This window comes from Xyrauchen texanus, chromosome 27, assembly GCF_025860055.1.
Source record: "Xyrauchen texanus isolate HMW12.3.18 chromosome 27, RBS_HiC_50CHRs, whole genome shotgun sequence".
NCBI classification, from domain to species: Eukaryota; Metazoa; Chordata; class Actinopteri; order Cypriniformes; family Catostomidae; genus Xyrauchen; species Xyrauchen texanus.
In genome coordinates, this window is record NC_068302.1 from 12,506,089 (window position 1) to 12,519,238 (window position 13,150).

Below are 13,150 nucleotides of genomic sequence, written 5' to 3' on the forward strand. Positions count from 1 at the left end.
ATAATATCTAATATTTATCAAAACTATTTAGCAATGAACAAAGTCTTGTTTTGCTGCACATTATGTATTTAGATTTTCTTAAAATCAAAACAAAACAGCAAAATTATATATTTAAAATATTTTATAGCATTAATTGTTTTAGAAATATTTTTCACAGTTCTCTTGATAGTGGTCCCACATAAGAAATGAAATAAGAAATGAAAACATGTTATATCTGCAGGAATCAAGTCTCTCCTCTGCCATTGACCAGTAATGAAGACGGTGGGAGCACCTGATTTATATCCAGGTGTGCAGGGGGAATCCGGGATCTCATGGTCATGGAAAACCTGGAAATATGAGGGAATTTTAAAATAGGACTTCTAGGCCTGGGAAAGTCATGGTAAATTAGTAAAATCTTAATAAGTCTTAATAATTTCTACAGTGAATATAAATTATTCTAGTTATGCTCTGCTCTAAAATATTTAAATGGCTAAAAATTGCTCTTTGTGATTGCACTCTCTATATAATAATAATAATAAAAAAATCCTTATCTAGTAATCCGAACAACACAAATTAATTAGGCACCATCATGATTTCAAGCTTGATACACTTCGTATCACTTTCCTAGATGGCACTGAAAGTAATCAGTGTAATCAAAAGCTGGAAATCATGATCACCAAGGAGACTGCTGATGTCAATATTTACAGTGGAAAAAAAAGAGAGTTATATTTTAGTCTGTTCTCACCCAAACCCAATTGGATCGCTTCAGAAGGATATGGATTTAACCACTGGAGTCATATTGATTACTTTTATGCTGCCATTATTTGCTTTTTGGAGCTTCAAAGTTCTGGTCATCATTCACTTGCATTGTATGGACCTACAGAGCTGAAATATTCTTCTAAAAATCTTCATTTGTGTTCAGCAGAAGAAAGTAAGTTATTCACATCTGGTTTGGCATGATGGTTATTAAATAATGATTTATAATGTTTAATCCTAAATGCAAGCAAAACTGTACAGCAATACTCTAGAGGTCTACAACCTCATAATTGCTGCCGTGCATACAAGAAAAAGGTGCGTAAATATGTCGCATATATTTTGTAACATTGTGGTTCAGTAATTCTGAAGCAGATAGCTTGCTAACTGAACGCTAACTGAAAAACACAGAGAACAAGAAATGTTTAATGTCACAATCTATAGCTTTGGTAATGTACAATTATGTGTAACATGATTTAAAAGTCATTACATATTGTATTTACAAAAGTTATGTCGATATTCATCATAAAGGGATTGTGTAGGATATCTACTCGGGCAGTGAATAGAGCACCCATTAAAACTCTATTAGCCAACTGAATCGCTATTATAGCAGATGGGGTCTCAATTTCTCGCATGGTCTAATTTGTTCATGACAAAACTACACAAATTTGTCTATTTGACACCGATCACAAATCCCGATTGTTACCATGTTTTTGTGCATGTAAGAAAAACCCTTGTAAGCAACAGTCAAACAGTTTTATTGTAATAAAATATTTTTCAGGATAAATAATTTTCCAGGACATTTAAGTATTTTTCAAATTTCTTCCATAACTTTCTCATGACTTGAAAACGGTAAAGCAAAATTCCAGGTTTTCCACGACACCTGAGATAACTGCACAAATATATATAATCTATTAAAAGCATTTGTTTCAATCTCAGCAGTGCTTATGTTGAACGCAATCAAACATCTGCTGCCTAGTGTTCAACCAAAGCAAACAACATAATTTGTTCTTTATTTTTTAAATAAAAAACAGTGTTTTCGTTTTATATTGTTTAGAGGAGATCCAAAGTCACACTTCTCCTGATTGAACAATCTCCAAACATGTTGTGAGACTGAGATCCAACCTCTTATTCATGTCACAGAGGTCGTGCAATGACTGTCCTACAAAAGATAATTTAAGAGACATGGAGATTAACCAAAAAATAATAATAAAAAAAAATTATAAAAAGAAAATTGTTGTCCATTTATCATCCAATAACATTTTTCATATTCTACTTATGAGAATACAATTTACACAAATAAACAGTAATCTGCTCAGGTTATACAATATGCCTAATTAATTTAAAAAAAGAAAGAAAAAAAAGCATAATATTTCAGGAGGAAGGAGGTAAGTTGATGAACAGACCAAGCAGTCTGTTTGCTACAGCCCTCCAGCTTTCATGTCAAAGATGTATCAACAAAAATTACACCCGTTCGAAATCTTCCACAGTTTACTCCAGAAGTTTAGTCTTGGATTAGTCCACCCTGCTTCAGAGGAGAGCAGCAATGATGGATTGTGGCTTTAGTTGCCAGCCAGAGGGGCTGAGGATTCATGTGGGTCAGAGGCCAGAACATTAGCTGGCTTTGGCTCGAAGCTGGGCTCTTTTGCCGGTGACAGCCTGGAAGCCAGTCTTGATGCTCGCTACAGAGCAACGTGAGTGACAGGTTTCACACTGCAGGAAATACAGACGCGTGTCCTTCTGCAGGATTGTATCCGGTGAGCGGCAGGTATGACAAGTCACATATTCCTCTGTGAAACATAAAGGGAAAATGTATATCGCCAACAGCAGATACACAGTTAACCACTGAGATGTCAATATAGACCAATTCAAGGGCTATTCGTCTGTTTAAGAAAATTACGTCTTTGTTCCTTGAACATTTACGGCTAGTTGTCAACCTCATTCGAAACAACAGCTAGAGGCACTTCATTTATAGTGACTTAAACATGATTAACATTAATAACGTTAATGAAATGTCATTATTAAAATGTGGACCATGTTACTTGGTGGCAGAATGCTTCCTGGATAAAAATTAAAGTGTATACATTTCCGAAAAAGTGACCACAAATGGATGCACGCATAAACCACTGCTTTGAAGTGAGGATGCTGCATGGATACGTGCAGTACGAACAACTGTAGCACACATCCTATCTATGGTAGGTAAACAACATTTTTTGCCAACTAATAGCAAGTTTGACAGTATGAAATACTGACTAAAGATTGCTCACATTATAATGAATGAAGCTGCACAAGTCATTTAGCAGATGCTTTTATCCAAAGCAAGTTAGAAAATGAGGAACCTAACAAGCAATTTGTCATACAAAAGTCAACAATATCTGCAGTATTGGACTGCCAAGTTCTCAGAGTAGCAGGAGTAGTATAGAAACGATACACAGAAAGACATACACAAGGAAAGTTTTTTTAATTAAAAAGAAAACCCTTAACTTGTCTGCAAGTCATGCGCTTGCTAAAAGTTTAATTGATTATAACAGAAGCGATCCAATATTCCTGATCTCACCGCTAAGGAAATAATTCTGAGCATCTAAACTATGATAGTTTCGTCGCCTCTCTCGCGTAGCTGTGCTCAGTATCAGCAACACCTTTGGACAACTCACTTTAGGTAAACATTTGATGTTCTTTGAGAAAATTCTGTAATGACACCTCATTGTTTATTTTCAGTTATGTTTTAGCTAGACTCTAAAATTATGCGCTAGTCATTTTATTTTGACAGTTCTGGATTATAAAAATTGTGCTACCGGAATTGCTTCAGTACCAGACATGCGCAGTATTATTCAAATTCCTATGTTATTGTTAACGTCCTTGAAATGGTCTATAGCATACTGCACCAAGCATGTTAGTAATATTCAAGTTTAGGTCAGTGAAGATTGCATTTTGTTCTCACAATTGGCCTTGACAAGTGCATTTTAAAAGGCCTTTGAGTCAGTGTGACAAATTAATGCGTAAAAGTACAAATATTCCACGTAGTCTCTAAATTCTGCATGCATACTTGTAAAACGAACTATTCATGCATAGTATAAAGCATAATATAAAATAACAACCAAAATAACTTAATGTCAACTACCCACATACACCAGCAAGTAGTATTAGTATATATATATATATATGAAAAAAATAACCCATTATAAACCTTTGACTTACTTATATATCTTCTCAAAACATTCTCTATTTGTTTCTGTTGAAAGCGTCCTCTGATCACAAGCTGGTTGTTTCCATCTATTGAACCACTAGAAAAGGGAACACATAATTTGTTTTACAAGAAAGACCACTTTTCCACCCATGCATTTAAGGACTGAAATTAAAAGCTTACCTTGTTCCTAACTCAGCTAACAGGAATGCCAAGAGATGTTTGGGCTGTCGATGCAACCTGTAGATGAGCAAACATATGGTAAACTAAACAACAGAGTGGATATTTCACTGACAAAAAAGGTTGTCAGAGGAGAGAAAAATTTGAAATCTTTTAAAAACCTAGTTTAGTTTGTTGAAATGTAATCTACAGTATGTCTCCATGTTTAATACATTTTTAAAAATCATAAAAATTATTTTCTACAAAAAAACCCTGAATTGATGACCATAAAAATGTCATGCTGTATAACCATCAAGTAAAATGTTATTAAAATATTTCCTTACACCTTGAACACATTAGTGTAAGCTCAGTAATTTAACATGTTAATTGTAGAAGAGGTGTATTCAAGTTATTGTTTGTGTGAATTGCATTTTGAATAACTTAAAACTTCACTGTGGAGTGTAACTTTTCCTATTTTCTATTGAACATAAAATTTGCCTTATCTTTGCACTCACAGTTTGCAAATGTCAGTGAAGTTGACAAAAGATGTTTTCTTGGTCCCAACTCGGACCACCTGAGGAGGCTTCATCACAAACTTCCTCTTCTCACCGGCAACCATATCAGGGTTCTTCTCCCTCATGATGTTAAACACCCGGCTCAACAACTGCAAAGTGACAAGCACAGACATAATTTCCATCCAGGCTGCAGCAAAACTTCATATGTTTGTACCTATATGAGGTAGAAGAATATGTTCAACAGGCAACAGTGTGTGTGTGTGTGTGTGTGTGTGTGTGTGTGTTTACCTCATCATAAGTGTAGTCTCTCTCAGATCCTGCCCATGCTGGGCCCAACTGTGAGCTGAACATGATTCCATCTGTGTTTTTATCATCATCGATGACTAGTAAATCATAAGCGAAGAATGCAGATTTCATCATTGCTGGTAGAATAATTTTCATTAACTTGCAGAAACTTGCTACAGTTAATCTAGTTAAAAAGCAACTTACATTACATTAATTGAATTACTTTGTATTTATGTTTAAACACTGAAAATCAGGTTTAAAAACAGACACAACAGTTATTGATTTCATTATTGTGCATGTAATGAACAAATGTGACCAAGTATGATTTAATACTAACGTTAGCTGACTTGTCCAGATGTACAGCAAAATTTGTAAACCGTTAACCACTTGTGTTAACTGTCCCACCACTTGCTCCACCCCCCCGCCATCATAACATGCATATAGCTGTACAATCTAAACATCAAATAAATGAAGTGCATCTCCATACCATCATCCTTTTCCACAATGTCACATTCCTCAACAAATTCCACTTTTTTTGCTTTCTTTTTCTTAGCTGGCAGCATCAGGTCCATATCATCTTCCTCAACCATTTCCTGTAGGTCTCCCTCAATTTTCAGCTCCTGGTCACCATTAAAATGTGAAACAGGAAAGAAAAATGTTACAAGTGTCTTGCATCATGAATAATCAGAAAACTAGTAATGCTCATTTGTACAATTTCTTGATAAACAATTACTAACCTTCATGCCCTCTTCAATGTCATTGTCAAACACTTTCTTTGGTTTCTTCTTCTTTTTCTTCTGATTAAAGAAGTTCAGATCATCTAAATCATCTGAAGGCTCTGTGAAGAGAGTTGAGGATAAATATACATTCATTAAGTGCTAAAGTCTATTCCTAAAACGTTATAGTAATACTCATTCACGTAACCACATACAACCGCTGTGTCTGAAAATATCCATCCTTCCCTACTATATAATATGGCAAAAACAGTATGCCAATAGAGAAGTATGTCAGAATCCTCAATATTCATGAAGCAGTAAACGAGAAATACCCATCTTAATATTTCCGGTGAGATTCTGAAGTGTGGATCAACTGGACAATTTACAATCCCATAATCCCACGGGAGTGGATAAGACATCATGTTCAAAACACTGGATTTAAATGAATGGTGGTGAACTGCGAGTCGGATGGCTTTTTTCAACTGTAAGTGCTATACATACCAAGAAAATGGTTTCTTATGCTTAAATGGTGCTTGTTTAACAAAACAAGAGCGGATAATTACCGCGGTTCATGTTCTTACGTCATATATTCGGGTCAAAGGTCAATGAAGTATGTCTGAAATCTCTTCATACTACTCACATATATACCTAAAGCATATACTGTTTTACCGGCAAAGTAGTGCATCCTTTATCAAATACAGTACATTTTATGACAGTACGCGGTTTCGGATGCAGGGAATTAACTAGTTTGCTCTTGTTGAAAGTACAATTTTTAAAGGTGCCTGAGGGCCTGGATGCAGCATCATTCAAATGCAATAGTTTTCAGTTACCAACGCTATTGTAGAAATTTACTAATCAGAGTCAGTCATGATTAATTTAATCCATGAGTGCAAATGTCCAATTACAGCGCGGTTACTGAGATTAAGGGCGAATTCCATTCTAAAGGGATTATCCATATCCACTACTCACTCCAAAGGACTTTCTGAAGGGAGCACGGCATTAATGTAGGACTATACCCTTCGCTAACACTGTTGAGGAAGGACCCTTTCTGAAAAAATAAAATGTAAATGAAATCTTCATGGCCGCAAAAAGAGAGTAGTATTCAGCTGGTCATGTGATTCCAACATGGCCGCCTCCTTGAGAGGACCCTCTCCATGTAGATTAAAACAGTTTTTATAAAGTTACTGATATGACTGGAGTCTTCATCTAACACGAGTGGCCATGGTTTTATAAATACATTTTAAAATTACAATTATGTTTTTTAGGAGGAAAACTTTAAATGTAGAAAAAAATACTGTATGCAACTGTAAGGTTCCCATTTAAATACATTTTATATCTTGCCAGAGAAGTATTTGAGTAACCCCACAGCACAAATCTACTAAGAGAACAGCAAACAACGTCATGTTTTTGGAAATAAAGACAACCACTCATGATCATAACACACTCTTCTCACCTCTTCTCTTGACTTCATCATCTTCAGGCTCCATTTCTTGCTCCTCTGCTGCTTCAGGCTCAATTTCACTCCTTTCAGTCTGTTGAACCTCTTCTCCAAGTCCATCTCCATCTTCATCCAGCATAAAGGGCTTCTTCTTCTTCTTTTTCTTCTTTGTTGTTGTAGGGTCGAATACAATCTGAGGGCAAATAATGCATCATGCTCATTTGTTCAAAATTACTCACTTTGACAAAGGAAAAAATGCTAAGATAAATAGTCTATTGCGAGCAATGAATAATGAAGGGAATTGTTAACTGTTCTCAATAACCTTTCCGCTTTATACAATTAGAAATAATAAATACTCATGCTAAATAAAAGCAGGTAAAAGTCAGTAATGTAACATACGCGCTTTCTCACAAGTCGTATGACTCAATATTTTCCCTCGACTATGAATAATGACAAAATATGATAATAAAACGCCATAATACCTCGTCTTCTGACATGATGGTTTTGTCCAAAAATGGTTTCGGTCTGTTTAATCTCGATCACACAGCTTCTATTCACATATCTTCTTGCATCAGCACAGGACAATTTAGCGCGCATGCGTGCTTAAACTGTTACATCATGATCACGACATAGCTTTTTCCAAACTCCGGGAATGTGTTCCACTTCATTTTAAAATCCACTCGCTATCTCTCCCTAAGCACTTCCCCTCGGGGGGCATCTTTGCCTCCATTTTGAAGTCTGTTCCACTTCGTTCAGTGAGGGAGGGGAGTTTCTGTGACCCTCAACCCCTCGATTTTGACCGTCCGAACATGCCCAAGTGATTAAGGGTTAAGGGTGTTCCAGATAAACCCATTGCACGTCTTCCGCAAGTAGTGGACACTCGCGCAACATAAGCAGTGACGTACTCCGAGTCCATGAGACGGAGTGAAGTTTGCTAGGGAAGCGGATACAATTTGAAATGGTACGCAGCCCATTTGAATGCAGTTTGCGGCTGAAAATTTCTAACCGGCATCTGTCGATGATCATCGGTGATCGGTTCTGTACGGAAGCCCTGAACCGCAAGATGGAGAAAGAAAAAAAAAAATGTGTCTCAGTTCCTGAAGACAAAAAAAAATAATAATTTAAGAGAGAGAAAACATTTTTTGAAAGAGAGAAAAAATGTAAGACTAAAATGTTATTGTTAATAAATGTTAATAAATGTTTATTGATGTAAGAATTGCACTGCATAATTTTATACATACACAAGTGAGCGCATTCTTGAAAAACACGTGTACAATTATTCATGAAATTTCGTAAAGCCATATTTCCACTATGTATTTTGAAAGTCGTCCTTTATCTTGTTCGTAACGCCTCGTCACGTGACTTTAGATAGCGCTGACGTATTTGGAAAGAGGAAATGACGTCACGCATGACAGTACGTCATCTTCATACACATTATTCTTTAGTGACGTAGGTACTGTAGATGTTTAGGTCCCCATCACAATGCATGCTCTGAAATTCTGATATAGAAACAATGGAACATTTCGGTCTCGCCATTGGACTAAACATAGGCGTCTGTACGCGAAATTACGTGTTTAGGCGCAATAACGCGAACACACGTTATAGTCTTGACACGTAAGTGTCCACAAATAAAAATCTGAAAAAAAAAAAAAGAATCTGTCCGGACTTCCGTACTGCGCAGAATTTGCTCAGCGCTGGAGTTAAACGACATATCTTAAAAATACATCTCATATATGTGTTACATTGTTCTTATATATTTATATTTTAGTTTAAACATATAATGTTTCTATTATGTTTGGAGTGGTGGTGGTGTAGTGGTCTAAGCACATAACTAGTAATCTGGTAATCACAGCCACCACCATTGTGTCCTTGAGCAAGGCACTTAACTCCAGGTTGCTCCAGGGGGATTGTCCCAGTAATAAGTGCACTGTAAGTCGCTTTGGATAAAAGCGTCTGCCAAAATGCATAAATGTAAATGTTTATGTCATCAATTGAAAACAGCACACAAGTGAAGAAAAGGCAAAATTCAACTGCAGTATGCTTTATTGAAAATCATTACCCCACCCCAAAACCACTCAAATAAGAGGGGGAAATAATAACACATATATTTTTTTTTTTACCAGGAATACACAGGCATGACAGTGAAAAGAAAATATACACATACATCACACCTTGCCCCATATTTCCATGAATCTCCCTTTTCAACTATCAGGCATTACACACAGCCTGTCATTTAAAGACATGCCACTCAAGTTACAAAAGCATTTCAATTATTAAGGCACTTAGCACAAGTGTTCATATGCCTGGAGTGCAAGAATCAAGACAGAAGTTACTTTATTGGAGAAATAGTATTATTTATTTTTTAGCAAGATCAAGGATATTATCTTTACCACGGAAAAACTATAACATCACCAGAGCAAAGGAATCCAAAAGTTTAATGTTCTCTCAAATAAGCCATCTGAAAATGTTCAAACATACAAATGTACACAAATCCCACTTATGTCTCAACCTGAATAGATACAGCATCCAGCAAAAGGTTTATGCTTCCAAAGAAGAAAAAAAAGTAATAATGTTTATTTTGTATATTTCAATAATTACAACAATCTACTGTCAGACAAAATCCTCAGCACATTAATGTATTTGGCCAAGAATGGGCATAATAGACAAGACCTGCACTTAAATGGGATTTTTTTTGCAAATATTAAAAAAAAAGCACCACATAATTCATGAAGGGTAGTCAAAGAGGATTTGTTTTCATGGAGCAATAGCTAACATCAATTACTCTAATATTTTTGTTTGTTTGTTACTAAACTGTAATATGTCACGGTCAATAAACGGTAAAAACGTTTATGCAGTTGGAAGTGCTGAATTACGTTAATTTAACAGAACACACTGATATCAAAGATTGTAGTAAACAAGTACCAAATCAATCTAATTTAGCAGATGAGAAAGGTCAATCGGTTGAGAAATAGAGCATGTAAATGATGTAAAACACAGTTGTGTATCAGCAAACATGCTTATGACAAAACTACACATTTTTTGAAAAGTAGAAAATTAAAATTAACTCTCTATCAAATAAGTGAAAATTTTAGACACCAATCAATATCTGAATAATCATGGTAAAATATTTAAGGGTCTTCTCACTTGTCTTTCTGTCATCAGATTTTATTGTCTGATTAACTTTGAAATCCTGCTTCATATCCATTGTCATTTGTAACTCTTGTCTGGACTTATCCTAGCCATACTTCAAGAGATATGGTAATTCTTGAAGTAATTTTTTTGTAGTGTTAACCCTCTGAAGGTGCTCAGGTTTGCCCATTCAAGCCAACCAAAGTAAGCAATGAGAGTGTCTGATTGGGGCAAGTTCACATGGCCCATGCTTTAAGATCTTCCATATCATCCTCATCCTCTTCTTCTCTCTTTTTTTGGACTAAAAAAAATTAAATAAAAACACAAAGACAGAAGGTTACAGGAGTATGACTTGTTTAACAACCAGCCAATCTTTTAATTTGACAACAAAACTAAATCTAATAACATGTTGGAATGTACTGGAAAGTATAGAAAGAATTGACACCTGTTTTTTGGGGTAATGGGTTTGAAGGCACACTGGGCAGAGGGAGATCCCCTGTACCAGTGATTTCCAGCATGTTTTTGTCCATCTCCTCCTGTTCCAACTCCTCCAATTCAGCCTCGAGCTCTTCCTAGAAAGGACAAGAATGATATTGTTCAGTAGAGGTAGACTGATATATCGGTTTTACAGATTAATCTGTGCCAATAGTTGCTTTTTTGGAACTATTGGTTATTGGCAAAAAACTATGACGATAGCTGACAATAATTATTTTTATTTATTTCTCCGTATTCCTCTGAAAATTGAGTTTTTTTTTATTGAAGCGAAGGCATGCAAAGGAAAATGCAACTACATAGAAATATCCCCCATCAGCACATACATTGTTTCTCCAACTTCAATTATGAATATAATAATAATAATAATAATATATGGGCTATAAAAAGCTTAATTTGGTAAATATTAAATATAGGGAATTGTAACGGAGCCAAGTCTACACCATTTAAAAAGAAAAGTCCCTGGTGTGTTTCAGGCTTGTTTAGTGGTAAACGTTCCATGTTATGCACCCCGTCATCTTTTTTTATGATTATTATTGGGATTATGGTTGAAAAATACTATCGGACAATGAATTGGTTATCTGACTTTTCCACCACCTAAGTTATCAGTATCGGCAAAATCCACTATTGGCCGAATCCTATTGTTCAGGATAGTGAAATCCACAACATCCATAATAACTTTTTTGAAGAGAATGTATGGCACATTGCTGTTAACGGAAACATCCAAGAAAAGGTCCACATCTAAACATTGTGATTAGTTTGGTAGAACTGTGCATATAATTATTTAAAAAAATTTCTCAGTACAAGTTTGTTCCTTTTGACTAGATTTACCTCATCAAATTCATCTCCAAAACCAACAGGCCGTGAAATAGCATCAGAAATCTCCTGTGCCAACTCCTGCTGTTCTGTGATGTCTTGCATGAGGTCATCCACTTTGTCTATGTCCCTGAAAAAAAAAGGCAAACAGGAAAATAAACTTCTGAATATTTGGACACTACAATTGCATTCAATGTGACATTTCAGATATCTTACATATTCTCATGGGCTGTCTTCATGGCCTTAGCTGCAAAGCCCATGTTCTTAAGCACTTCTGTGTTCGTATTAGCATTTTCTAATGCTTCTCGCTGGAACTCAATGGTGGAGAGAGTGCCATCTATCTGAGCAAGTTGCTTCTCATATCGCTTCTTTCTTTTCAGGGCCTGTAAAGCAGCTTAAAAAGGCAACAAACTTGTGGAGAAACATACACAGAAATACATTTTAAGAAAGGTTAACCTGTTAATACAAAAAACTTGTAAACTCCAAATATAGAAGATGTCATTGCCTTCCCAAACCATGCAGACTGTCAAAATTGAAATAAATAAAATGAGTTTCGGTTTTAAACTGTAAATCTTTGATCAACGAAATCAACATTCAACTATATCCAAACAAGCACTGGGCAGCCCATGTCCCTTGATGTAGTTCATGGTTCCTGTCAATGGCTCTTCTTTCACAACAGACCACATGACACAAATAGACGTAACTAAGTGATATGACATTCAATCTGCCCCAAACTCTTGAATACAATTCTTTGACGGCAGGCCTGAAGTTAAATTTTCTCTACCAATGTTCTTACCTCTAGACAGAGGTCTTATAATCGACATTAAGAAGTAAATTAATGAATATGTCTCAGTTTAAGGTAGGAAACGCATGGGTGTAGCTTCCTAACTAATCAGCCCACCGAAATCGACGACAGGTAGGGTGAGAGAGGGGACTCGTCTTCTTTTAAGTTACAGAAGAGCAAATCAGACGCAAACCATCCCTATAACGCGTATGTTTATCTTTAAATACATACCTCGTTTGTTTTTCGTGCCGTTTTTCTTTGCCGTCGATAGTTCAGCTTCAATCTTTTGCTCTAAGTACTCTTGTTTCTTCGTTAACATCTCCTCTGTCTCGCGGAGTTTCTGAATCGCTTCTTGTGGGCTTGGGCCTTTGTTGCCTTTCCCGCCACCGCCGAACAATTTGCCGAATACGGACATCTTGTTTTTAAGTACGGGAAACCCAAAAATCCTCCTGAGACTGTATGTTTCTAGACACTAACAAGAACGTCCTCCGCTTTTCCGTGTTCTGTTGTTTTCCTTACTTCCGCCTTCAGGCCCGATGACGTCATGAAACTCGTCACAGACTGGACACATATCATCGCTCCAAAAAACTCCACAGAGGTGGAAAGTCTTATTAAAAATGTTTGGAATTTGGCCAAAAATAAATTTATTTATTAGTGATTGGAATTGTTAAAATTTTAGATTGGGAAATACTTAGTAAAATTGTATTCTAATTTAGCTAAATCAAAACGTCACATGGATGCAATTGTGTGCGTGTTTGTGTGTGTGTTTTTCCATGAAAAAAAAAAAAATCACTTACAGCACCTTTAAAACTGAAAATAGTTTAGTATAAGGTACCTTACAATGGCGACACTGTGAGTCTGTCATGATCAGAAAAAAACTGACGTCACGCTTGTGTTGTA

At 36.0% G+C, this 13,150-nt stretch overlaps 2 protein-coding genes across 2 annotated transcripts; both read right to left on the reverse strand.

Annotated features, from left to right (window-relative positions):
* Window positions 1-184: 184 nt before the first annotated feature.
* LOC127620901 (eukaryotic translation initiation factor 2 subunit 2-like) lies at window positions 185-7,926 on the reverse strand. Its single transcript, XM_052094246.1, has 9 exons — window positions 7,512-7,926; window positions 7,045-7,222; window positions 5,613-5,713; window positions 5,363-5,495; window positions 4,879-4,973; window positions 4,591-4,739; window positions 4,100-4,156; window positions 3,931-4,016; window positions 185-2,522 (listed from the first exon to the last, which is right to left on the reverse strand). Exons 1-9 carry the CDS (start codon window positions 7,524-7,526, stop codon window positions 2,347-2,349), a joined length of 990 nt encoding a protein of 329 aa, XP_051950206.1. The 5' UTR covers window positions 7,527-7,926; the 3' UTR covers window positions 185-2,346.
* A 1,124-nt stretch (window positions 7,927-9,050) lies between these two features.
* On the reverse strand, window positions 9,051-12,781 carry LOC127620905 (charged multivesicular body protein 4c-like). Its single transcript, XM_052094249.1, has 5 exons — window positions 12,482-12,781; window positions 11,683-11,860; window positions 11,482-11,596; window positions 10,604-10,730; window positions 9,051-10,459 (listed from the first exon to the last, which is right to left on the reverse strand). Exons 1-5 carry the CDS (start codon window positions 12,663-12,665, stop codon window positions 10,395-10,397), a joined length of 669 nt encoding a protein of 222 aa, XP_051950209.1. The 5' UTR covers window positions 12,666-12,781; the 3' UTR covers window positions 9,051-10,394.
* Between the last annotated feature and the right edge of the window lie 369 nt (window positions 12,782-13,150).